Source organism: Anoplopoma fimbria, chromosome 17 (genome assembly GCF_027596085.1).
Source record: "Anoplopoma fimbria isolate UVic2021 breed Golden Eagle Sablefish chromosome 17, Afim_UVic_2022, whole genome shotgun sequence".
Lineage (NCBI taxonomy): Eukaryota > Metazoa > Chordata > Actinopteri > Perciformes > Anoplopomatidae > Anoplopoma > Anoplopoma fimbria.
The window spans coordinates 14,807,382-14,831,301 of NC_072465.1; the positions used below are offsets into that span (position 1 = coordinate 14,807,382).

At 40.5% G+C, this 23,920-nt stretch overlaps 2 protein-coding genes across 2 annotated transcripts; one reads left to right on the plus strand and one right to left on the minus strand.

Annotated features, from left to right (window-relative positions):
* Positions 1-297: 297 nt before the first annotated feature.
* On the minus strand, positions 298-2,323 carry gpx1b (glutathione peroxidase 1b). The gene is made up of 2 exons (XM_054616261.1): positions 1,992-2,323; positions 298-1,003 (listed from the first exon to the last, which is right to left on the minus strand). Exons 1-2 carry the CDS (start codon positions 2,214-2,216, stop codon positions 653-655), a joined length of 576 nt encoding a protein of 191 aa, XP_054472236.1. The 5' UTR covers positions 2,217-2,323; the 3' UTR covers positions 298-652.
* Positions 2,324-3,031: 708 nt separating this feature from the next.
* On the plus strand, positions 3,032-23,384 carry fancd2 (FA complementation group D2). The gene is made up of 44 exons (XM_054616457.1): positions 3,032-3,103; positions 3,315-3,375; positions 3,655-3,789; positions 4,162-4,229; positions 4,317-4,423; positions 4,563-4,623; positions 4,792-4,844; positions 4,943-5,021; positions 5,213-5,337; positions 5,445-5,532; positions 5,641-5,745; positions 5,870-5,970; positions 6,111-6,222; positions 6,348-6,383; positions 6,755-6,901; positions 7,024-7,158; positions 7,269-7,400; positions 8,250-8,357; positions 8,453-8,562; positions 8,665-8,719; positions 13,989-14,108; positions 14,244-14,317; positions 14,400-14,534; positions 14,718-14,818; positions 14,915-15,030; positions 15,122-15,230; positions 15,349-15,447; positions 15,528-15,622; positions 15,699-15,854; positions 16,423-16,539; positions 16,836-16,964; positions 17,068-17,186; positions 17,276-17,386; positions 17,654-17,784; positions 18,143-18,242; positions 18,976-19,098; positions 19,302-19,395; positions 19,609-19,680; positions 19,948-19,986; positions 20,076-20,150; positions 21,692-21,766; positions 21,964-22,110; positions 22,192-22,284; positions 23,087-23,384. Exons 2-44 carry the CDS (start codon positions 3,315-3,317, stop codon positions 23,171-23,173), a joined length of 4,335 nt encoding a protein of 1,444 aa, XP_054472432.1. The 5' UTR covers positions 3,032-3,103; the 3' UTR covers positions 23,174-23,384.
* Positions 23,385-23,920: the final 536 nt, after the last annotated feature.

Here is a 23,920-nt window from a genome sequence, read left to right on the forward strand (position 1 = left end):
TTCCATGTTGACTGATGGCAAAATGAACTATGATCTGTAGATAGTAATCACACTGTCACTGCAAACCCAGGGTTCTCTACAGAAATGCTGGATGGGTCATTTTACCCACCATGATTCGTTTTAATGGAAGGTTGCATGTAAGAAGAATAATTTTCATAAAAGGAACCTTAATACAAGATCAAGTTTTTAAAAAAATGCAGCCTAAATTTGGCCTTAATCATGGAGTTTGATTTTAACATATATTCAAAAGAATAATATAAAATCTTGGTACCATAATTTCACTTCGAGACGGTCAGGAATTGTTTGATCAAAATACATTTATTGGTCCTCAAAACACATCAAAACACAGCTGTGCTTTGCATACACACAATGCAGCTGAAAACAATCAGCCTTTTACGCTTCATCAGGTACCCTCCTCACAAATAACTTGGTTTCAGAGGATGCCTTCATATTGTAAAAGAACAGAACACAGCCATCGTATGTAAGAGAGCACAGGTGGTCCGGAGAAGTGTTGGACACCATCTACAGAAGCTACGGAGGGAAAGCAATGAGCCCAAAGGTGTTACTACCCCTGATGATCTGAAGGTTACACATGTGCTAAAAAAAAAAGCTGGTGCAACTGAGGGAACAGCATTTTGGAGGACGGCGTTCTTTAGTTGGCCTGGCTGAGGAGCTTCTTGATGTCACCCTCGATGTCGCTGGTGAGGAACCTCCTGCTGTAGCGCTTGAACGGCACTCCATCCGGCCCGATGAGGAACTTTTCGAAGTTCCAGGCCACGTCGTCCCTGCAGACCGGGCTCCAGATGATTAGCTTGGGGTCAGTGATCAGGGCTGCTGGCTCGTCGCTGGGGAATGGCAGCTTCCCCCTCAGGAACACAAACAGGGGATGGGCATCTTTCCCGTTCACATCCACCTTCTCCAGGAGCTGAAACTTTGGCTCGAAGCCGTTTCCAGGACGGATATACTTCAGAGACATGAGGATTTCCTCATTCTTGCAGTTCTCCTGAATGGGTTAGTCAGAACATTTTGGCTCATTTTGGGAAGAAGGGAGGTCCAGATCACTCTAAGAAGTTTCCTTGATAAAGTCTAACATGGCATTATGTCCATGTAGACAAGTATTACATAATTATAAAGTTGTTTAAAGAGGGAAGTGATGTGAAGGTAATGTCACAGAAAAATAAAGGTTTGAAGTTCAATTGGGATGGAAAACTCCAGCCAAAATAAATAATTTAATTCTTTATAGATCAGTTCTGATTAGTTAACCATTTTAATTAACTTTTGGGTTGCCAGCTTGTGAGCCCATCATTTTTCTTTATCTTTTTATCTCCCTTTTTTTCCTTGAACAGAAGAACCCCTCCCCTTGACTGTTTAACTTCCTTCCGATTATTTGAACCATAATTTCTGTGACCGTCTATTAATGAGTTACTAGTGTGTAAAAAAACTAAGTTAATAAATCACATATTGCTTATTGTCTGCATTCAAATTGTCAAGCAGCACAAATGCACTTAGTAATAAGGAACAACTGAACAACCAGTGTTCCTTTTGTTCGGTAATTGGTCACCTACAATACCACAATTTCCTCTTTCCTAAAAATGAAATGCTGAAACTGCATCTCAAAGGAACTAAATTCCTCAGCAGCAAAATTGATCCTTGAGTTTTAAGTTTTTTTTTTTTTTAAATTGTCATCAATTAGCTTAGCTAATATAATAATGTACTTGAATTAGTGCCTGACATATAGGACAGTAAACTTTGTTATATAAACCAGGAACAAAACTCCTTCCATCTGATTAAATAGCTCACACATGATTTATAAATGACAATATAGCTTTATGCTGTTATAACAATTATAGTTTCAAAATTCTAAACTCAAGTGAGCTACTTCCGGGAAAATATGCCTATTAGATGTAAAACAAATGAAAACAAAAATCTAAAAATAATGGCTGAAAGTCAAGAGAGCGTAAACCTGGTGAATATAAGGTTCATTTCCTCACCTGGTGGCCGAACTGGTTACAGGGCACTCCCAGGATCACGAGCCCCTTGCCGGCGTACCGCTCGTGGAGCTCGTTCATCTGGGTGTAATCCCTGGTGGTCGTACCTCAGAGAGATGCGACATTCTCGATGAGGACAACTTTGCCCTGCAGGGATGAGAAATTAAACGTTTCTCCCGTCAACAGTTTGGCCGAGAGGTCGTAAAATTTCGCCGCCATTCTTGCCATTCTTGATACCTATTCCCTTCTGTTGAGTCACAATGAATCCCTTTATTCCCCAGTCACTCTACTTTCTTCAGTGTCATGTGCACAAGTCTTGAGCAAACCATTGAATATAGTCAAAGATATTGTATTTAGCTGTCAAGATGGTTCACATCCTGCATCCCACGTGACGGGATTCGAACGTTCCAATATAGCATCGCATTTACACGAAAGGCATCAATGAGTGTATAGCAAACACATTATTTGACTTTCTACGTCATAAGAAAATCAACATTTTGAATGACTAAACACATATTATTAATAGCTTTAAACAAACCATAATATGAATTTAGAAACCCTGAATTTGGACAATTGTCTGGGATATATCGCTGTAGTAAACTAAGTGAGGCGAAGAAGGAGGCTGTGAAGCATCTCGACATGCAAGACACTCTTTGATGTAGTTGCGCTTTGGGCTGTGCATGTTTCACTGCACAGCGTGTCCCGGAACGAGTGTTGGTGGGTAAATATTTGGACAGACTTCTCAACCCGCCCATCAACGGACAAAACGGTTATCTAAAACACGCGACCTAGTGCTGGAAAAGTAGAGACCGTCTACAATATGTTGTAGTCGTCGAAGTGTTGAACGACGGAGCACTTTTAAAAGCACAACACACACTTTAGTGAACAGACTCACTCATAAAGGAGCTGTATGTACAATATATATTCGCTTTATTTGATTATTCCCAGAAGAAGTCGTTTCTTCACAGCTGTCACTCTCGGTTCCCTAAACCCCATGCACATAACCTCAGTAGAGGATCCCTAACTGGGTTGTGACGCATAAACACATTGGCGCGGAAGTTTGTTTTGTAACTTCTGCGTGTTTGGCTGAAGTCTTCATATCCACCTACCAAAACGTATGTCTCACTTTCAGCATTTACCATAACCTCGATATAACTCCACATACTGAAATATGTCATGTTTGTGTTACAGCGTTAGTTATATATTACTGGACTAGCTGATACCACAGCCACAGTATAGTGATGTTATATGTTCCCAGTGAAGTCCACTTGTTATAAGCTTGTTTTTGCTGTTGTTGACTCCAGCCTGCCCTTCATATTTCATCAGATGATGCGTAAAAAGCGACGCTCGTCTGTGGATAAAGGAGAGGCAGCAACTACGACCACTAGTAAGTGTTATGTAACGTAACATCCCAACATTTATAACCAGGTTAACCTTTGTGTTGGTACAGGGAAGTTCAGCATGACAGGGGTGTGACATAATCTAACATGACCACTGCATGTTTGACATCACACTGACATGATTTCACCAACATACCATGTTAACACCATATCTCACTCACCTCATTAACTGATGGCCCCTTGTCTAATATGATGTCTCCATGGGGAGCCCAGTAATCTCTCCTTGATTCTGTTTTTATTAAAGGTTTATTCTCTTCTCTCTATAGAGGCAAAGAAGAGTCGCAACACGGGTCGCCAACCAAAGGAACCTGCTCCAGAAGTGACAAATGAAAGTGTATTTGGTGTCTTTCTTCGAGAGGCAGGTGTCACCTTGAAACAAGGCGGAACATCCAATGAGATTGGTAAATTACACTCAATCCAAGTTTTAAAATTGACCAGGACAGTGAATGGAATTAGTTTTACCACTTCTGATTTTTCTGATCCTTATAAGAGATAAAGAGGTTTTTATTTGAATTGTAGTGATACAACGAAATTTCGTTTGGTAGCCCTCAGCCAGCCAGCAGCAGCGAACTACAAACACAATAACAACAATGTACAGATAAAAATACACAAAGATAAGATAAGATAATCCTTTATTAGTCCTCCAGTTGGGACATTTACAGGATTACAGCAGCATAGATATAGTGCAAACAAGGTACATAGTAAAAAAAAAACCAACAAGTATTTTAAATAAGTAAATAAGAAAAAAAAATGTCTTATGTTTTCCCCCCTAGCTGTCGACCATGTTGTTTTCCAAAAAAGGATACAGAAACAACTACAGAAGAGTCCCAGGTACCCCGGGGTTAGTAGAAGCTATACACCATCCCTTACTCAAGATCAAGGTATTTAACATGAGGCAGTTAAATTTCACCGACATTTCTTTTCTCAGATTGTACAGGAATTCACTGCTGGATTGGAGTCCCATATTGAGGACCCTGAGCGGTTCAGGAACTGCCTTCTTCCATGTGTCCCACGATTGTCTGATGGAGACCCCAGGTGACTCTCATAAAAACACTCCATGCTAAAAGAGGCTACATGGGCAGAAAAATGGGCACAGTGGCAGCGTAGACCAAGCTGATGTCAGGAGGTTGTCTGTATGGTGTGACATACTGACATGTTTTCTTCTGTGTTGCAGTAATGTCAGCTCTTTTCAGGAGAGTCTGCTACGCATGCTGTTGGGGATTGAGATGCTGCAGGTCAGATTATTTTTTCATTGATTCTCCCAAAGACCACTGAAATCAGTCCTTTACAAAAGATGTCACACAAAAAAACAAATTCAAAAAGTACTGCTGTAGGGCATGCAAAAGGGAATTGTGCAAGTACATATTTCACTAATCCGTAATCAACTTTTCTTTTTCATGCAGACCTTCATCATTAACACCTTGCTTGAGAAGCTCCCTGAATTTATGTTTGATGGGTCAGTATTCTGTTTTTTACAGAACTTTTTAAGCATTTTACACGTTTTTTTACAGCTGTGTTGTTTTTCTAAACGTGAACATGTTCTGTCCCTCACAGTACTGGAGATGGAGGGCTCAGTATTCCTCACACAATAATCAACCAGTTTAAATGGCTAGACCGAGTTGTGGACAGCAAGGTAGTCATTTCTTTGACGATAAGATTGCATGTGTAAGCCTAGTCACAGCCATTTAAAGTTAATAACCGTTTATTTTTGCAGATCCGTTCAATTAGACCTGTAATCATGTGTTTCTTTATCATATCACTCATTACTAAGGTCTAGATGGTGGTGTCGTTGATTCAGCCCTCTTTGTGGCCTGTTATTTTCAGGAGTTGGCAGCGAAGCTCATGGAGCTGGTGTCGGTAGCACCAGTGGAGGTTCAGCGTGACATCATCACCAGTCTGCCAGAGATACTGGATGACTCCCAGCACAATGATATAGCCAGAGAGCTCAAGTATGTGCAGTACATCTCTACTCCAGATCTGTGGTTCTTGTGCTGTATGTGTGGTTTCAGAGTTGATGATTATACTTGCTGCTGTTTTTTAACCCTGTTCTCTGTAGCTCTTTACTCCAGGAGAACACTCAGTTGACTGTCCCCATCCTGGATGCCCTCTCTAGTCTGAACCTTAGTTCCTCTTTACTTACTGAGGTAGTACACAGGAACACACACACACACACACACATTATATTTTTGGTGAATTATTAAAGGCCAAGTGAATGTCGCTGTGCTGTTACCTGTTACTGTCTGCTCTCTCAGGTCCGTGGAGCCGTTATGGTCACCTTTGCTGCTGTGCAACTGGAGGACCTACCTGTGGTGGTGAAGTTCATCCTGCATTCTGTCTCAGCCTCTGATGCATATGAGGTCAGAGCTCAGAGTCTTGTCCACAGCATTTTGCATTCAAAAAAAACACGAGATAGTAATTAAGCTCTGTACAGTACACATATTTTGAAATAGAGAATGTGGTATGTGTTTTTCCTGTGTGTAGGTGGTGTGTAATCTACGTAAAAAGCTGGAGTTGGAGCAGTGTGTTCTCCCTCCTGTGCTGCAGGCCTCTCAGAGCCGCATAAAGAGCAAAGGATCAGCAGCGTAAGACAACACAGAATCCAAATCCCTCACAATTATACATCAGTATATATAGTCAGGGACCTATTTTGAAGTAGGCCAGTAGGTTCTTGATATAGTTTTATTAAATCTAGTTTAATCTAATAAATCTGTTTTTTGAGCAGGTCAGCTTCCGCACCATCAGCTGGCAGCAGCCAAGACAGCGTAACGTTGATACTGGACGGCATCAAGTCAGCAGTGCGCTTCCAGAAAATGATATCTGAGGCTTGGCTCAAGGTGGGAAATTATTCAGTATTTTATTCCCCCTTGCTTTAATTGATTAAGACATGCTGATGCTTTACAGACAGTCTACCTAATTTCAGTGTTGCTTACTTAACTTTCACTGTGTCGATTTTCATTAGGCAATAGAGTCTGTGGACCAAGAGGAGGACCATAAGGTGAGTGTCATCTCCTTATTTCAGGGTACCCTCTAGTAAATGGTTTAAATATATAAATGTGTAAATAGAGCACTCAGATACTATTCTGTGCTGATGTGCCCACACGTGTCTATTAAATTAATAAAATAAAAGGGGATTTATTCAATTTGACTACAGTTGTGCAGTCTGGACCTTGATAGAAAAATGACTTATTATTAAATATGAGGACGTATCATACTGTACGCTAACTGTCATCCTCAAAACCAAGCACAAAGTTTGGACACAATAAACGTTTATAAAATCAAGGACCTATTTTTAAGGTGTCATATTTATGTATTTCTGTCGGGATGTGAACCTGTCTATCCCTCTAAAAATGTGCTCTGCCATGTCAGGTAGTAGATCTGCTGGTGCTGTTCATCCTCCACTCCACCAACGCCAACCAGAGCCGGCGGGGGGCAGAGAGGGTGCTAAAGGTGAAAGTGAGGAACGGACTGATCCAGGAGGCTCTACTCCAGAGGACCTTCAGGGACTATGCTCAGGTGGGTCAGTCTGCAGCTGTACAAACTTAAATATCAATACAGTAGCACAGTGCATTTTATTTTTATACTGTTGTAATTATTATTTGAATGACAGGTTGTATTAATCAATGATGACACTCTAGGTCATGCGAGGGTATTTCCCCTCCATCTTGGCTCTGGCTCAGAGTTTGTTGCGCTCCCCTGACCCCTGCGTGGTGCCTTTTGGTGGACACATGTACCGACACTCATTCACGGCGTTTGACTCTTACTGCCAACAGGTGGGTTGTGGATTCTTTTTTTTTAAATTTTTTTTTATAAATGTTCATAAGCCTGTTTATCTGTTGTTTTTGCAGGCGAGCCATTTTAATTCCATCTGAATGTTTTGCAGGAGGTGGTGGGCTCTTTGGTGACCCATGTGTGCAGTGGTGTGGGTGGGGAGGTGGACATGGCTCTGGAGCTGCTCTGCAGCCTTGTTACAGAAAAACCCTCAGAAATGGCCCTTTATGCTGTTTTTGTCAAGGTAAGGAGGAGATCCTTATATCTGATATTGTATTTGCCAACCAAACCACAAATCAGAGATTTTGTAGGCAAGAAATTTCCAAAAGACGACAACACAATGGGCTGCACGGTGGTGTGGTGGCTAGCACTGTCGCCTCACAGCAAGAGGGTTCAATTCCCGGGCTAGACGGCCTTCTAGTTTGCATGTTTTGTTTCATGTTGTCAGCGTTGGTTCTCTCCGGGTTCTCGGGCTTCCTCCCACAGTTTAAGACTCTCAATTGCCCGTAGGTGTGGATGTGAGCATGAATGGTTGTTTGTCATATATGTCAGCCCTGCGATAGTCTGGCAACCTGTCCAGGGTGAACCCTGCCCTGCCCAATGACTGATGAGATTGGTTCCAGCCCCCCCCCGTGACCCTTAACAGGATAAGCGGTTATGGATAATGAATGAATGAATGAATGAATGAATGACACCACAATGGGAAAATAAATCTTTAAAAAAGCCTCTAACGCTACTTACCAAAAAGTAACACCTAAATAATTCAAATTTTAAAAATCTAATTTTAAAAAGAGACCATACTCTTGAAAATTAATGCAAATTGGGAAGCAGAGGATAAACATATATTTACATATTTATTTTTCATCTTTTTTGTCTCCAGTTGACACGAATGTTAAACTTTTGTTTCTCAGTGTTCTTTAAAAGAAAACCTCGTAAAAAAATGAAAATGAAATGTATAAATTAAATTTGAGCTCAAATGATGGCTGTACCAACAGCCTGTAGCTAGCAGATAGTCACTGATGGTTTTCTTACAAGTATCTTAAGTATCAGTGTGTTTGGTTTAGTTTTTAACTGAGAACAATATTTGATACAGGGAATCTTGGATTACATGGACAACCTCACACCCCAGCAGATCCGCAGACTCTTCCACCTGTTGAGCAGCCTGGCGTTTGGCCAACAGCAGCAGGGATCTCACATCCAGGTAAACATTCACAAGCTAATTCAGTCTTTTTCATTCCACTCCTTTACTTCCTCTCACCCGCTGACCTAGCTCTCTGACTCTGTTTCACCCCTCAGGATGACATGCACATAGTGATCCGCAAACAGCTCTCCAGCACTGTGCCCAAGTACAAGCGTATTGGCATCATTGGTGCAGTCAGGATTGTAGGAAGCATGGGGACCACCAGGTAAGAGATGTTGCCCTCAGGCAGTATACAGGTATCACACCAGTATTTTACTTCCTCATTCTGTCACTTTATTTCAATCATTCTCTCTGCCGCCCCCCCCAGGCTTAAATCGAAGGAGTCACCGAATGGGTCGTTACCCCAGGAGACCCTCAGACAGGTACATATTATTTATTAAATCATTTAGAATAACCAATGTGATTGTTGCACGGATTTTACAGTTTGTCATTTTTCATTAATTTGGTTTCTATTTTGTTCTAGACTCGCATAGCCAGACCTATCAATTCAGTTTCAATTCAGTTTATTTTGTATAGCCCAGAATCACAAATTACAAATTTGCCTCAGAGGGCTTTACAATCTGTGCACATGCGACATCCTCTGTCCTTCCCTCACATCGGCACAGGAAAAACTCCCCTAAAAAACCCCTTTAACAGGGAGAAAAAAGGAAGAAACCTATGGGAGAACGACAGAGGAGGGATCCTTCTCCCAGGATGGACAGAACGCAATAGATGTCATGTGTACAGAATGAGCAGCATAACAGTTCTTAGATACAACACATTCAATGTATATGACATAAATGATTCATATAATAAGACTACTTATAATAACAGCAGCAATTATTACAGTAGAATTATAGCCATGAAAATAGGGATAGTAATGTGACTAATAATAATAATCGAAGTAGCAGTGGGTGTCAGTCGGCTCACAGCAGGAGGCACGACTACGGTCCAGGTACCACAACGATTCATGGAAACCTGCAGAACGAGAAAGCAAAAGGGCTTCAGGGTGGAAGTAAAGCTAAAATGCTTAATGGTACAGGTAATAGTAATAGTAATGTGACTAGTAATAATAATAATGGTGGTAGCAGTCGGTGTCAGCAGGGCCGTAGCAGGATGCACATCCACGGTCCAGGTACAGCCACGATTTATAGAAGCCTGCGAAGCGAGAAAGCACAAAGACTCCAGGGTAGAAGCAAGTCAATAAGCGTAATAGTACAGGCAATAATAATAGTAATGTGACTAATAATGATAGTGGTAGTAGTAGTGGGTGTCAGCAGGGCCTCAGTAGGTGGCACAATGACAGTCCAAATATAACCCCGATTCCTGGGAACCTGCGAGGCAAGAAAGCACAAGAACTCCGGGGAAGAAGCAAAATCAGTAATGTGCATAAATAGGAGATTAATACATAAAGAAGGAGGGAGAGAAGAGGAGAGAGGAGCTCAGCGTATCCTAGGTAGTCCCCGGCTGTCTAGGCATATAGCAGCATATCTAGGGGCTGGACCAAGGCGAACCTGAACCAGCCCTAACTATAAGCGCTATCAAAAAGGAAGGTCTTAAGCCTGCTCTTGAAAGTGGTGAGTGTGTCTGCCCCCGGACTGAAACTGGAACCTGGTTCCACAGAAGAGGAGCCTGATAACTGAAGGCTCTGGCTCCCATCCTACTTTTATATACTCTAGGAACCACAAGTAACCCTGCATTGATTGAGCGCAGCTCTCTAGTTGGGTAATATGGAACTATAAGTTCCTTAAGATAAGACGGTGCCTGACCAGTTAGAGCTTTGTAGGTAAGTAAAAGAATTTTAAATTCTATTCTTGATTTAACAGGGAGCCAGTGCAGAGAAGCTAATACTGGAGTAATATGATCTCTTTTCTTAGTTTTTGTTAGAACACGTGCTGCAGCATTCTGGATCAACTGTAAAGATCTAAGAGACCTATTAGAGCAGCCTGATAATAAGGAGTTACAGTAATCTAGTCTAGAGGTAACAAATGCATGAACTAGTTTTTCTGCATCACTTTGAGACAGGATTTGCCTGATTTTCGCAATGTTACGTAAATGAAAAAAGGCTGTCCTTGAGATCTGTTTTATATAAGAGTTAAAAGACAGATCCTGGTCAAAGATAACTCCAAGGTTCTTAACGGTAGTGCTGGATGCTAGAGCAATGCCATCTAGAGAAACTATATCGTTAGATAATTGAATTCGAAGGTGATCTGGACCTAGTAGGATAACTTCTGTTTTTTCAGAGTTTAACATTAAAAAGTTACAGGTCATCCAGGTTTTTATGTCCGTAAGACATGCTTGAAGTTTAGAGAACTGGTTAGTTTCGTCTGGCTTAATTGATAGATATAACTGGGTATCATCTGCATAACAATGAAAGTTTACTAATTGTTTTCTGATAATATTCCCCAAGGGAAGCATATATAAGGTAAATAAAATAGGTCCAAGAACAGACCCCTGTGGAACTCCGTGACTAACCCTGGTTTTCATCGAGCTTTCATTGTTTACATATACAAACTGAGATCGGTCTGATAAATACGACTTAAACCAGCTAAGTGCGATTCCTTTAATGCCTATAAGATGCTCCAATCTCTGTAATAGGATTTGGTGATCAATGGTATCAAATGCAGCACTAAGGTCTAGCAATACAAGTACAGAGACAAGTCCTTTGTCTGAAGCTATTAGAAGGTCATTGGTAATTTTCACCAGTGCCGTCTCTGTGCTATGATTCACTCTAAATCCTGACTGAAAATCCTCAAATAAACTATTGTTATGCATAAAGTCACAGAGCTGATTTGCTACTGCTTTCTCAAGGATCTTAGAGAGGAACGGAAGGTTAGATATAGGTCTATAGTTAGCCAACACCTCTGGATCTAGAGTAGGTTTCTTAAGAAGAGGTTTAATTACAGCTAGTTTGAAGGCCTGTGGTACATGGCCCGTCAGTAAAGACAGATTGATAATTTCTAATAAGGAGTTGCTAATTAAAGGTAAAACTTCCTTAAGCAGCCTAGTCGGAATCGGGTCTAAGAGACAGGTGGAAGGTTTAGACTTAGAAATAGTTAAAGTCAATTGTTGAAGGTCGATGGGAGAAAAGCCATCTAAATATATTTCAGGTTCTACAGCTATGGATCGATCGGTACTGGTTGAGGGCAGTAGATTATACATTTTTTCTCTAATAGTTAGAATCTTATCATTAAAGAAGTTCATGAAGTCACTACTACTGAGGTTTATAGGAATACACGGCTCAACAGAGCTGTGACTCTCTGTCAGCCTGGCTACAGTGCTGAAGAGAACCCTAGGGTTGTTCTTATTTTTCTCTATTAATGCTGAATAATAGGCTGCTCTAGCATTACGGAGTGCCTTCTTATATATTTTAAGACTGTCTCGCCAGACTAACCGCGCTTCATCCACATTGGTGGAACGCCATATCCTTTCAAGTTTTCGCGATATTTGCTTTAAATCGCGGGTTTGAGGATTATACCATGGAGCAAACCTCCTTTCTTTTATTAGCTTTTTTTAGAGGAGCTATAGAGTCCAGTGTCATTCGCAGTGAGCATGCAGCACTATCAACAAGATGGTCAATCTGAGACGGACTAAAGCTAGCGTAGGAGTCCTCTGTTATATTGAGCAATGGTACTGAATAAAACCCTGAAGAAATCGCTTCTTTAAATTTAGCTACAGCATTATCAGATAGACATCTAGTGTAGAAACTTTTGCCTAATGGCGTACACTCTGGTAGAACAAATTCAAAGGTTATTAGAAAATGGTCCGATAAAAGAGAGTTCTGTTGAGAGACAATTACATTTTCTACTTCAATACCATAAACCAGAACAAGGTCGAGGGTATGGTTAAAAGAGTGAGTCGGTTTATGTACACACTGACAGAAGCCAATAGAATCTAGTAATGAACTAAACGCAGTACTAAGGCTATCATTATACACATCCACATGAATATTAAAATCCCCTACAATAATAACTTTATCTGTCTTAAGGACTAAACTAGATAAAAACTCTGAGAATTCAGATAGGAATTCAGAATACGCACCTGGTGCACGATACACTATAACAAATAAAATTGACTTTAATGCTTTCCCGCTCGGGTTTGAAAGACTAAGAACAAGGCTTTCAAATGAGTTATAATTTAATTTAGGTTTAGGGTTTATTAATAGGCTTGGGTCAAAGATAGCTGCTACTCCACCTCCTCGGCCTGTGCCTCGAGGAATATGAGTATTAATATAACTTGGAGGAGTTGATTCATTAAGGCTAACGTACTCTTCATGACACAGCCAGGTTTCAGTAAGACAAAATAAATCAATATGATTATCTGATATTAAATCATTTACAAGTACACCCTTAGATGACAGAGATCTAATATTTAAGAGTCCACATTTAACTGTCCTGTTTTGATGCACTGTTGCATCGGTTGCCTTAACTTTTATTAAGTTATTTTGTATAACTCCTCTTCTGTTGACTTTAAATAATTGAAGTGGCCGTGGGGCAGACACAGTCTCTATAGGGTTTTGGGTGGGTAAGTGGGTGGGTAACTGCTCCAAAGGAAGCGCAGAGAGGTGTGAAAGACTGCGACTCTGCTTCTGCTTCCTGGTCTGAACTCTGGGTCATGGATTAGGTCCACTAATGAACTATCACCACACTTAGTTTTAGTGCTGTGCCAGTCCAGGAGATCAGTCTGGTTGAACCCATCATTACTTGTCACTAAGGGGGAAAAAAAATCCTCTGGGCTGGTTGTATTTCTTTAAATCCATCACAGTTGTCTTAGGCGGCGCTAAGATCAGGATGCTGCAACAATGACTTTGCAAAATAGATGGCGGAAGGGGAGAATAAATAGCTGGCCAATGGCAGGCTTATACACACAGACAACCTCCTGTGTGTCAGACTACTTTTTTTATGGCTTACTGTTATGGATTAATAGTGAGTTATAGCTGCAATCCATGACTTCAAGTACATAAAGATAAAAGTCACTTTTTATGTTCTTCAATCCTAGATTTAGTGTTTTTAATAGGGGATAAGGGTATATCATGTAAAACAATAAATATTTTTCACATCTCATCCAAAATCCTGTTACTTCTTATTTTGCATTTTATTTGGTTTTATAAGTTGATAAGATGGCTTTGGCTCGCATTTGTGTTTATCATTTTGCCATCTTCTTAACTTTATTTTAGAAAGCAGTGCTGTTTTATCAACCGAGATTTGTGAATCATTTTGCTAATAACCTTTATATAATATACATTTGCTATCAAGCGGGAGTTTGGGTCGGGTCCGCATTACCTCAGGATAGTTTATAGAGTTAATAGATAACCATTCATTGGGCGGTTGGGGGCCTGTATTCAAGCCTCTGACTCATGTACAGAGTCGCTGTCTTGATTCATACAATGCACACCACCTACGGGTTTCCTCTTTAGTACCTTAACCTGTGCTGTGACCTCCTTGTGAAGAGGGCAAGTGAAAACATTGAAACTAATCATTTCTACTTCCACAAACTATAAAAAGGCACATTATTATTATTAGTTGAGAGCTGAGATTTGAGATGTATTTTCTTTCTGTTCCGGTTACACCTGCCAACAGAGCACACAGTGATAGAAACTGAAGGTGACTGGTCTGTAGATACCTTCATGTATGTGTGCATCGCTTGTTGCAGGTGACTGCTCTGTTAGAGCTGGTGAAGTCGAGCAGTGAGAGCTCACCTGAGGCTGCAGCTCTTTATTATGATGAACTGGCCAACCTGATGCTGAGCTCTACCCTGGACCCCCAGGTGCAGGTGTGTCTCAAACAAACATTTACCATTGTTACTTTCTTTATCACTCCTCTTCATGGTTTTGACATGCCTTCAAAATTCATCTTCTTTGACATGCCTTCATTAAGCATTCTGGTCGTGTTTTTCTCCAACCAACAGCAAAGCATTGGAAAGAGTGTCATAGATGACTTCCAGGTTGACTTTGTGGTGGATCTCGGACCAGAAATATCGGGGTTAGTGATGGACAGCTAGCAGCATGGGTAATAACTTGTTTTATTACTGCTGTCATTAATCCCTCCTCTCTGTGTACCTCAGTTCCTTTCCCTTTAAGCCCTGTGTGCTGTACGACCTGGAGGGCCAGGGAAACATTGCCATCAACTTACTGCCTCTACTGGCCAAAGATGTCCAGACCAAAGGAGAGCAGCAGAGTCAAACCACAAAGGCCCACAAGTCAGTCACCTCACTCCCACCACTTCTAACCAGTTCTGATGAGTGACGACAGAATATCTAGTCAATGATATATTTCACTTGCAGTAGAGTCAGATTTGCAATTTCAGTTTGTAATATCTTACAAACATGCACGTGATCAATGAGTTGTGTCATACTTTTCCTTCCTGTATTTTGCGGCGACAGGCGAGTGTCTCCTCTCTGTCTGTCTCCATTTTTCCGCCTCCTGAGACTATGTGAGCACAAACTGCACCAGGGAGACCTGGACGAGATTGACGGCCTGCTGGGTGAGGAAGTGAAAGTGGCACATTTCTCCTGGAAACCAGTTTGATCTCATTCCTATGGCTGTAAAATGATTTTTGTTTTCATTTGCTGGAACACAGGCTGCCCTCTGATCCTAACGGACATGGATGTAGTAGAGAAAATGGAGAGCCTGTCAAAAGCTGAGAGGGAATTCCTCTGTACTTTGCTGTTTCACACCATCAACTGGTTCAGAGAGGTTACTGCATGTGATTGATTTTTATTTCACGTTTCTTAAAAGTAGGTAAGATATGTGACTAAAGCCATGTCCTACCCCTTTTTTGTAATAGCTCATAAATGCATTCTGTGAACAAAAAGAAATCGAGATGAAGATGAAAGTGATGACCCGTCTTCAGAACATCACCTACCTTCAGACAATGCTGGAGAGGGCTTTGGCAGGTGAGTTTTTGATCCATCGATACTGAGCATCTCATGATCTACCCATTGTGCCACGTGGTGTCAATTCTATTAAAAATGTTGAAAAAAATCACTACTTTTTCTTTGATGTGTGTTTCAGAAACACCAGGCTATGTTCCACCTGTTGCCAACTTTGATGGAGAAAGCACAGATGTGGTTCCACTTATTTCTGCTGCTCCTGTGATTAAGGCAAAAAAAGGTAACAGAAGATATTTTACTCCACATTAATGAAACCAATTACTCTGAATAAGGAATAAATACTCACATATGTTATTTTAGATGGCACAGGAAAGAAAAGGAAGGCCCCCGTAAAGAATTCCACCGAGAGCAGCTCTCAGCTTGAGGAGACGAATGTAGCAGACAAAACTCTGCAGGTAAACTTTTACCTCTTGTATTAATCTCTTATTTTTATGGAACTACGCTAAATAGGTGATTCTGCTTGTGCTTAAGGAGCAGCCAGAGAAGGAGAAAGAAAAGGAGGTCCGGCACGGTGTCAGTCTGGTGTCCTACAGACAGTTTTTCAGGGAGCTGGATATGGAGGTGCTTGATGTGCTGCAGTGTGGACTGCTGTCCCGCTCACTGCTGGACTCTGAGCTCCACACCAAGGTAAGAAAAGGAAGTAAAAGGTTTGAGGGGCTTTCCTTTTGTTCAAAATTTATTGAACAATTTAAAATATTAAGGGAAACTTTAGTATTTTTCAATCTGGACCCTATTTTCCAACATTTTCTAAATGCGCAGACAGTTGGAAGAAATGTAGACCTAAGAGGATCTTTGAGAATGTCTGTTTGCTGTGAGTAGAAACCAGCACGAGTTATAAAAGAATCAAACGTTTCTTCGTCATGATTCTGCATCAGCTCATGTGCAACTGTCCTCGTGGATAACCAAGGCTTATCAACGGAGTGTATTTACAGCCTCCTCCAGACAAACTCAGCTCAATCCTGGATCACTTAAAAGGGTTGTTGTACCCATTAGTCCCTTAGACATAGACATATTAGAAAATAGGATCCAGGTTGAAAAGTTACCCTTTAGGTTAGGTTGTTATTTGGGGTGGGGTTATTTGGATTTTAGTGAAATCAATGTCATTGTAGTTTTAATCTATACCACATATTTAAGTACCACAAACATCAATAAACAAGCTTTTGTTATACATCTCTAATATTCTTTTGTGGTTGAGGTGCGGGAGGAGGTTCTGCTGGGTCCTGCTGAGCTGGTGTTCCTGTTGGAAGATATGCATCGCAAACTGGAGTTCAGTCTTACAGCTGCCCCTGCCAAGAGACTTCCTTTCTTCAAGGTGATACAGTCATAAGAGCAGAACAGAGAGGTTATGAAAGCTCTCAAAATATAAGAATGTGCAGGTCTTTGAACTGTCTGACAATATCCGGGGAAACATCTGTTTGCAATAACCATTATTGATTTCTTCGATTTTTCTTTAATGCAGGTAAATATAATGAAGGCCTGAAGAAAGTACATTTTCTGTCCCGTCTGTAAAGAGACGCTTTAAGTGTCAATGATATTTAGTTACATCTGTATAAAACTGATATGTAGGCTTTAAAAAGACCAAACCTAACGACATATTTATTTGTGCAGGGAAAGAGCGATAAGAGCGTGGGCTTCTCCCATCTACAACAGAGGAGCTCCAAGGAGATTGCTTCCTACTGTGTGCAGCTGCTGCCTGCCCTCTGCTCACATCTGGAGAACTGCCACAACCATTTTCAGGTGCAAAAAAATCTGTAGATGTGGGATAAGTCTCTTTCTTCCAGTTGTCTATAAAAAGTTGTTTTTATGTTTGTTTACATTTGTGTGTTTTTTTCCCCCCCAGACAATGCTGTCTGAGAACAACGGTGTTGTTGACGGACCTGCCACAGATGTCCAGGAGCACCATCTGATGTCATTAGGATACCAGCTGCTCCTGCAGATCCTGAACACCACCTTTAGCTGGTGAGGAGGACAGTATGCCTTTGGAAGTGTGTCAGGCTTCTGTTTAGTTTTGTCTCTGAAATTAATCTTTGTGTCTGTGTATTTGTCAGGTCTGGATTCAGCCAGCCAGGACAGCGGAGCTTACTGAAGAAGGCGCTGGGAGTTTTGGCTGAACGACTAAAAGAGGAAAGTGCTGAGTTGACCTTGGGGCAGCTTGTAAAGTGAGTGATAAAGTTTAAGAGCAGAAAAGTAACTACTAAAAATGATGCATGTTTGTTCATTTTTTATATATTGATCTATTTGTTTATCACATTCAATTGGCTTTGGTGGCCTCTTGTATCCTTTTTGCTTAGAGTGTCATAAAACATAACATTCACACAGGGATGTTTACAATTTGAGGACATTTTTTTATTAAAGTCAAGTGGTTTTATTTGTTGTTGTTTTCAGAATCAGATGTATCTTTGCCCCCTTTTTTTTTCTCTGTTTAGACAAAGCTTCGAGTATCTGGTGAACTTCCGCAGCACAATGCCAAGTCTCAGCACAGCCCTGTGTCTCTCCCAGCTTCTGTCCACTGTGTCAGAGAAAGGAGGCAACCCTGCTGCCTACAGAGAGCAGACAGGTCAGTCTGACATGTTGCCTCACTTAAATCAACTTATCTGCTATTACATTACATTACAGTCATTTAGCAGACGCTTTTATCCAAAGCAACTTACAATCAGTAGTATATTACATCATTCACCCATTCACACACTGATGACAGGCTACAATGCAAGGTGCCACCATCAGACTCTAACTAACATTCATGCAACATCCAGTCCACACCGATGGCAAGCCTTCGGGGTTAAGTGTCTTGCCCAAGGACACATCGATCGACTGGGTATCGAACCACCGACCCTCTGATTGGAGAACTACCTTGCTCTCCACTACGCCACAGCTGCTATCAATTGGACTTTGATGACTTTTTTTTATGTTCCAAGCTTCCCTAGCAAAAAAATTCCTCGGCCAAGCCTGGGTGACAGCGAGCGGAGAGAGGGAGCGAGGGAACAAATTCAATGAAGCGCTTCACACTCTCCTGAGGTTTGTCTGCTTTTTAGAAATCCATTGTGCACAAAACAAAGAAAAGTTGCATACAAAAATGATGGAAAGTAAGAAAAATGTTTGTTTGTAATAGAGCCTGTCTGATACATTGGCAATGGATTTAATCAGTTAATCACACATACTGTACATTGTTTTATATTGGTATGTATAATGACTGATGAAGATTACATGAGAGAAGATATTCTAAGGTCTCAAATATCTTTAAAATTCCAGTTTTGGTCAGGCTTTAGCTTTTGTGAATCATTAACACTAATTCAATGATTAATAAGTTAAGGTAATTCATCAAGGACTTAGATTGATTTGTATCAGGAGCATCATCTCTAAAGAACCTTTGATTAGTTTTTGTTTGTAATGCGATGTATGAAATGCAAAGTGCTGAAGGAAACATTTTACCCATTGCTCTTAATAAATGTACTCCATGCAGTACAGTCGCAGCATACACACATGCATCAACTCAGGGAAATCATGCTGTACGACCACATCCCACACAAGTAATTAAGTGTATTTGTTGTTACACAGCAAATTTCTGGTATTTTGTTCAGCATTTATCAAAGTTACACAACACTATGACAGCATCACATAATGTTAAAGGACCTAGAAGTGTTATAAAGCCCACAGATTGTAGTTCACACCTATTGTTATCATATATGGTATTCTTATATATCTATTTGTTTTAATTATGATGTATTTGTCTTTTCTCCTCTCTCTGCAGAATTTACCTGGAGCATGTCGATGATGTTCTGAAGGCAGTGGAGGAAATAGCTGCAGAGGGAATCGCTGAGCTCCTCAATGCATCAAAAGATGAGAGCTCTGCATCGTGGCCAACTCTGAACAGGTAAATCATCATCACTCGCTTGTGAGTTAGTGATTATCCAAAAGTAGCAGATTGCAGTTAGATTGATTCATGTGCTCTTGCCATCCATCTCTCGTGTGCCTGACAGCTAAATGTGAAAACAAAAAAAATCAATAATAATCACATTAAAGAGTGTATTTATCCATATTGTTATTATTTTGTTGTAAATTCTTTCATTTTTTTAGGCAAACATTCCTGGTGTTCTACAAAGTGTTGATGGCAGAGCTGGAAAAGGCTATCAGGAAGATTCCTGCCTGCAAAGTCAGTGACAGCACTGAGGTCAGCCATCCGGTGTTTGTACACTGTACACACAGAATATCTTTAATGCCAACTCGGTGAACCGATAATTCGTCTATGGTGCATTTTTGTGCATAACTATTCTTAACTATTTGTTTCTCCTCAACTGTCTCTTTTTCAAATAATGAAAAAAAGTAAGATTACACTGTGTGAGTGTTTTAACTACAAATACATGTGACCCATGTCCTCCTTCAGGCTCAGAGTGAGAAGCTGCTGACATGGAACCTGGCTGTCAGAGATTTTCACATCCTGGTCAACCTAGTGAAGGTCTGTAAGCATCAAGATCTAACGGCTGTGAATGTTTTTTTCAACTTATTTGTGATAAGTGATTTAACCTCATCTATTTCAAGCATTCAGCCCAGTTCTGGGTCATATTTTCTGGGTCATATGTTTTTGGTAATTAATACTGCAGGTTAAATTATTCGTGCAATCTCCTCACTTCTATCCCATCTATTCTTTTATGCATTTGTTGGTCTTCAACAAATGTGTTAGGCTCATCTGCTCACGTATTTTTGCTCTAATCTCTTTCCACAGGTGTTTGATTCTAGGCCGGTGCTCAATGTGTGCCTAAAGGTGAGTTGGCTGTGTGTGCTGAAATCTTTCTCATTCAGGTGAAACTGCTGTGACCCTGTATTAACTGATTATAATGTTTTTATTGGTAGTATGGCCGTCTTTTCCTGGAGTCTTTCCTGAGGCTGGGGATGCCACTACTGGACAACAGTTTCAAAAGGCACATGGTACGCATGAAATCTTGTTACCTAATACAGCTTGTAAATTGTGCACTGTACTGTTGTTGTTTGTTGTTTGCAGAAGTATTTACATCTGACAACTACTTTAACAGTACACTTTACTCGAAACAATTTGCCAGCTTCCTGGTTTGATATTAACAAAAGTGAATTACTGTAATAGACCACTAATTGACTACAAATCCATGATGTAGTTTATCCCAGAACATGTTGAGTCATACCTTGCTTTATGTATAAGTGCATGTTTTCTTCTTCTACTTCCCTATATTATTCAAACATGGGGTGGCTCTAGAGCATGGCTAAGCACAGAACACAACATTCTGTGTTGTTGTTTGAAACATGCAAAGCCAGAAAGGTGTGTCTGCAACAACTACTGCTCTATTGTGTGATGGAATTAACCCAACCGATGCTGTAAAGCGCTGTCAAACACGCGGTGATGTTACATTATACAAGTAATGGGCTCAGATAGCATGCTCCAAAAAACTGTGAAAAAACATAAAGGTTAACTCACCAAGCTGCCTGCCTTCGTAGCACTGGTAGTTTCTCTAGTGGTTAGCCAAACACTCGGTCCAAAAGAAAAGAGAGTGAGCTGCAAAGCAGCAGCTGAGTACTTAGCAGTGTGTGTACTGGTAGTTCCGTTAGCTGTTAGCCAAACATTCTATCCAAAACTATAACAGTTTGCAAACTGTTTCCACCCAGCTGTCTCTACGCCGCTGTGGTTCGGGATGCACTCAGCTCTGGAGAAAACCAGGCACTGCTCATCACCTGCCCAATACAATCCCAACAGTGAAACATGGTGGTGGCAGCAATGGGGTGTTTTTCAGCTGCAGGGACAGGACGACTGGTTGCAATTGAAGGAAAGATGAATGCGGCCAAGTACAGAGATATCCTGGAAGAAAACCTCCTCCAGAGTGCTCAGGACCTCAGACTGGGCCGAAGGTTCACCTTCCAACAAGACAATGACCCGAAGCACACAGCTAAAATAACAAAGGAGTGGCTTTTGCTGGAGAGACCTGGAAAATGGCTGTCAAGTTCACCATCCAACCTGACAGAACTGGAGAGTGATCTGAAAAACCTCCAGGTGTGAAAACTTGTTGCACAGACCAGTGACAGGATTTCTGTTTTTTTCTGTCAAGATGGGTTGCTGGGCCGAAAAAAAGAACTTTTTCATTTTAGCAAATTATTACAAGTGGCCCCTTACAGGCAGGGGGCCAGTTAAGATTTGTAAATGAAGAGACCACCGGCAGCCAGGTAATAAAAGATGTTTTGATAAAGTATGAGTCACCGCAACCATGAGAAGTCGTTGAGCACGCGGCCATAACGGGGCACCCAAAATATTTAGCAGTTTGCTTCTTCAGAATGCGAGATTAGCCATGGACAGACAGAGAGTTGCATGCAGTCAGTCACCGACGCACAGACTCGCAGAGTCACATACAAGACCAAACACATAACCTCTACCCAGGCTTACTTCTGGCAGAGATAATGAAGTGCTGACATTGGGGTGACTCTGTGTGATGCTTTTCTTTTTTAAGGAGGATGTCCAGAGCCTGCTAAAAACCTTCCAGCTCAGCACCCGGCAGCTCCATCACATGTGTGGACATTCTAAGGTAGCTACAGATGACACCGTTTCTAGCTCATTCATTTCTAATTTCTTTAGTTGGAGACATCTCTCTGCATGTACTGGGGCCAAATCTTCCAAAATATACAGAATATTCCAGTTAAATTAAAGAAAAGACAGTCAAAGTTTGGACCTCTGGTGTTGTCCTATAACTAAGTATCCCTGTCATAATGTTTTGGTGCTCAGATTCAGCAGGATACAAGCCTGACCAATCACGTACCAGCTGTAAAGAAGAGCCTCGAGCTGTTTGTTTACAGAGTGAAGGCCATGCTGACACTCAACAACTGTCAGGAGGCATTTTGGATTGGCAACCTGAAGAATCGCAACCTGAAGGTACAATATTATTGAAGTTTTTTCGTATGTGTCTCTGTTCATATTTGTCTGCTTACAGTAAACAAACAATATATTCTGCAGGGTGACGAGATTCTTTCTCAGCAGTCACAAGCAAGTGATGAAGATGAGGAGGAGCAACGTTCCCCGCCGCCTCAAGACCAATCGGAGGATGAGGTAAATGCCATTTTCAGGCATTTTGTTCACATCTGATACAGGAATAAGATTGGATGAAAAGTTGACAATATGACCGAGAGTTTAACCCAAAGAGCTGCGACTTGACCAAGAATTAATTGACAAAACTAATCAAAATGGTATAAAAACTGAAGAGACCAACAGGTATTAACAATGCAATTACTGTTGACAATGTGTTTACACTTATTATACTACAACAAGTAATAACTTTGGGGGTTTTCTAATCAACAACCTGGGAAATTTAAGATATTCAGCGCCAAACAACAAAATCAGGGATTATACTTTGTAAATAAAAGGGAAAAAGAGAAAAAAATTGAATAAAACTTGTTTCATTTAAGTGAACAATGGATGTAAGTATATAAAAAAACAGATTAATGTGTAAGTAAACATAAAGTAGCTAAAAAGATCAGCAGGAGTGGGGACCATAACACAGGTTTTATTTGAAAGGATAAATAGCACACAGTTATAATACTGTGAGTTATATAAGCCAGCCAAACAATGTGCTTCCACCGCTGCTGAGTAGGTCATTACTGTGTGAAGTTCAAACCAAACAGTTCGGTTAACAGGCAGTTGAAAGTGTAGTGGGCTGATAAAATAGCTGTTGGAGCTTCGAGCATGCTAATGATAAGTGGCTGACACAGTTAAAGGGAAAACGTCTGATGTGGTGTCAGTTCCAGGACTCCGTGTTATGTAGTTTCTCCCTAATGCTCCCTGCTTTATGCAAGCTGGTTCACAGCTTTAATTAAGCGTGTTTGCCAAATGTTTCTCATTTTCTTTTCTTTAGGCCCTGGAGACCAACTCTGAGGAAAGTAAGACAGTCAACAGAGAGGAAGATGTGGATCAAGATGATATTATAGATGACTCTGACTAACCAAACAATAAATTAATAAAGTGTATTTTTACAATAACACTTTCTAAATGTATTGCATGTATGTACTTCCACTCGTTTTATTTTCTGTTGAAGATAAACATGCCTAATAATTAGGGGATTTCACATTAAGTATGTTTTTTTTTTTTTAAAGACATGTGCTATATGCTTTATTCTGTTTGATGCCGACAAAATAAAATGTAGATTATTACAAGATTGTTTCAGTCTGATTTGTTATTGAATATAAATATAAGAACACTGACTTTTTTCAAAGACTGCACGACATAAAGAGGGAATAAGCTTTAGTTTTAAATGAAGGCAAGCTATGTCTTTAATACCTTCTGCAGACTCAATGTCAAACATGTTAATGTTACAATATTTGGGATTAAGAGCAGCAAATAATCTATTTGCCATGAAAAGATATAACAGAGTTTTGTCAACCTGAGCAGAGAATGAATTTACTCTCCCTCTGTGTATGTTGTATCTAGATATTTTCCTTTCTTTGTTGACATAGTTGGACTGCATTCATTTGAAAGTCATTCTGCTTTAATACCCACAATTTCAAATGCAGCCAATAAATAAGGTTGTCAACCGGCTTGGATAACTTCTTCCAGATAGGAAGATGTGGAAATTAAAAAAGTGAATTACGTGGGACATTTGCAAACCATTGTATACCTAAACTTTAACTTTAGGGACCTTTTTGTGCATCACTCAGTTTAAGGATTTGTCTCATCACTTAAACCACAAATT

What these genes read in the sequence shown, in the direction of transcription:
- fancd2 (XM_054616457.1), top strand. Translation starts at nt 3,315, where the DNA reads ATGATGCGTAAAAAGCGACGCTCGTCTGTGGATAAAGGAGAGGCAGCA. An exon ending in GTTCCTCTTTACTTACTGAG is followed by an intron (nt 5,533 to 5,640) that starts GTAGTACACAGG and finishes CTGCTCTCTCAG; the next exon opens with GTCCGTGGAGCCGTTATGGT. An exon ending in CAAACCACAAAGGCCCACAA is followed by an intron (nt 14,535 to 14,717) that starts GTCAGTCACCTC and finishes TTGCGGCGACAG; the next exon opens with GCGAGTGTCTCCTCTCTGTC.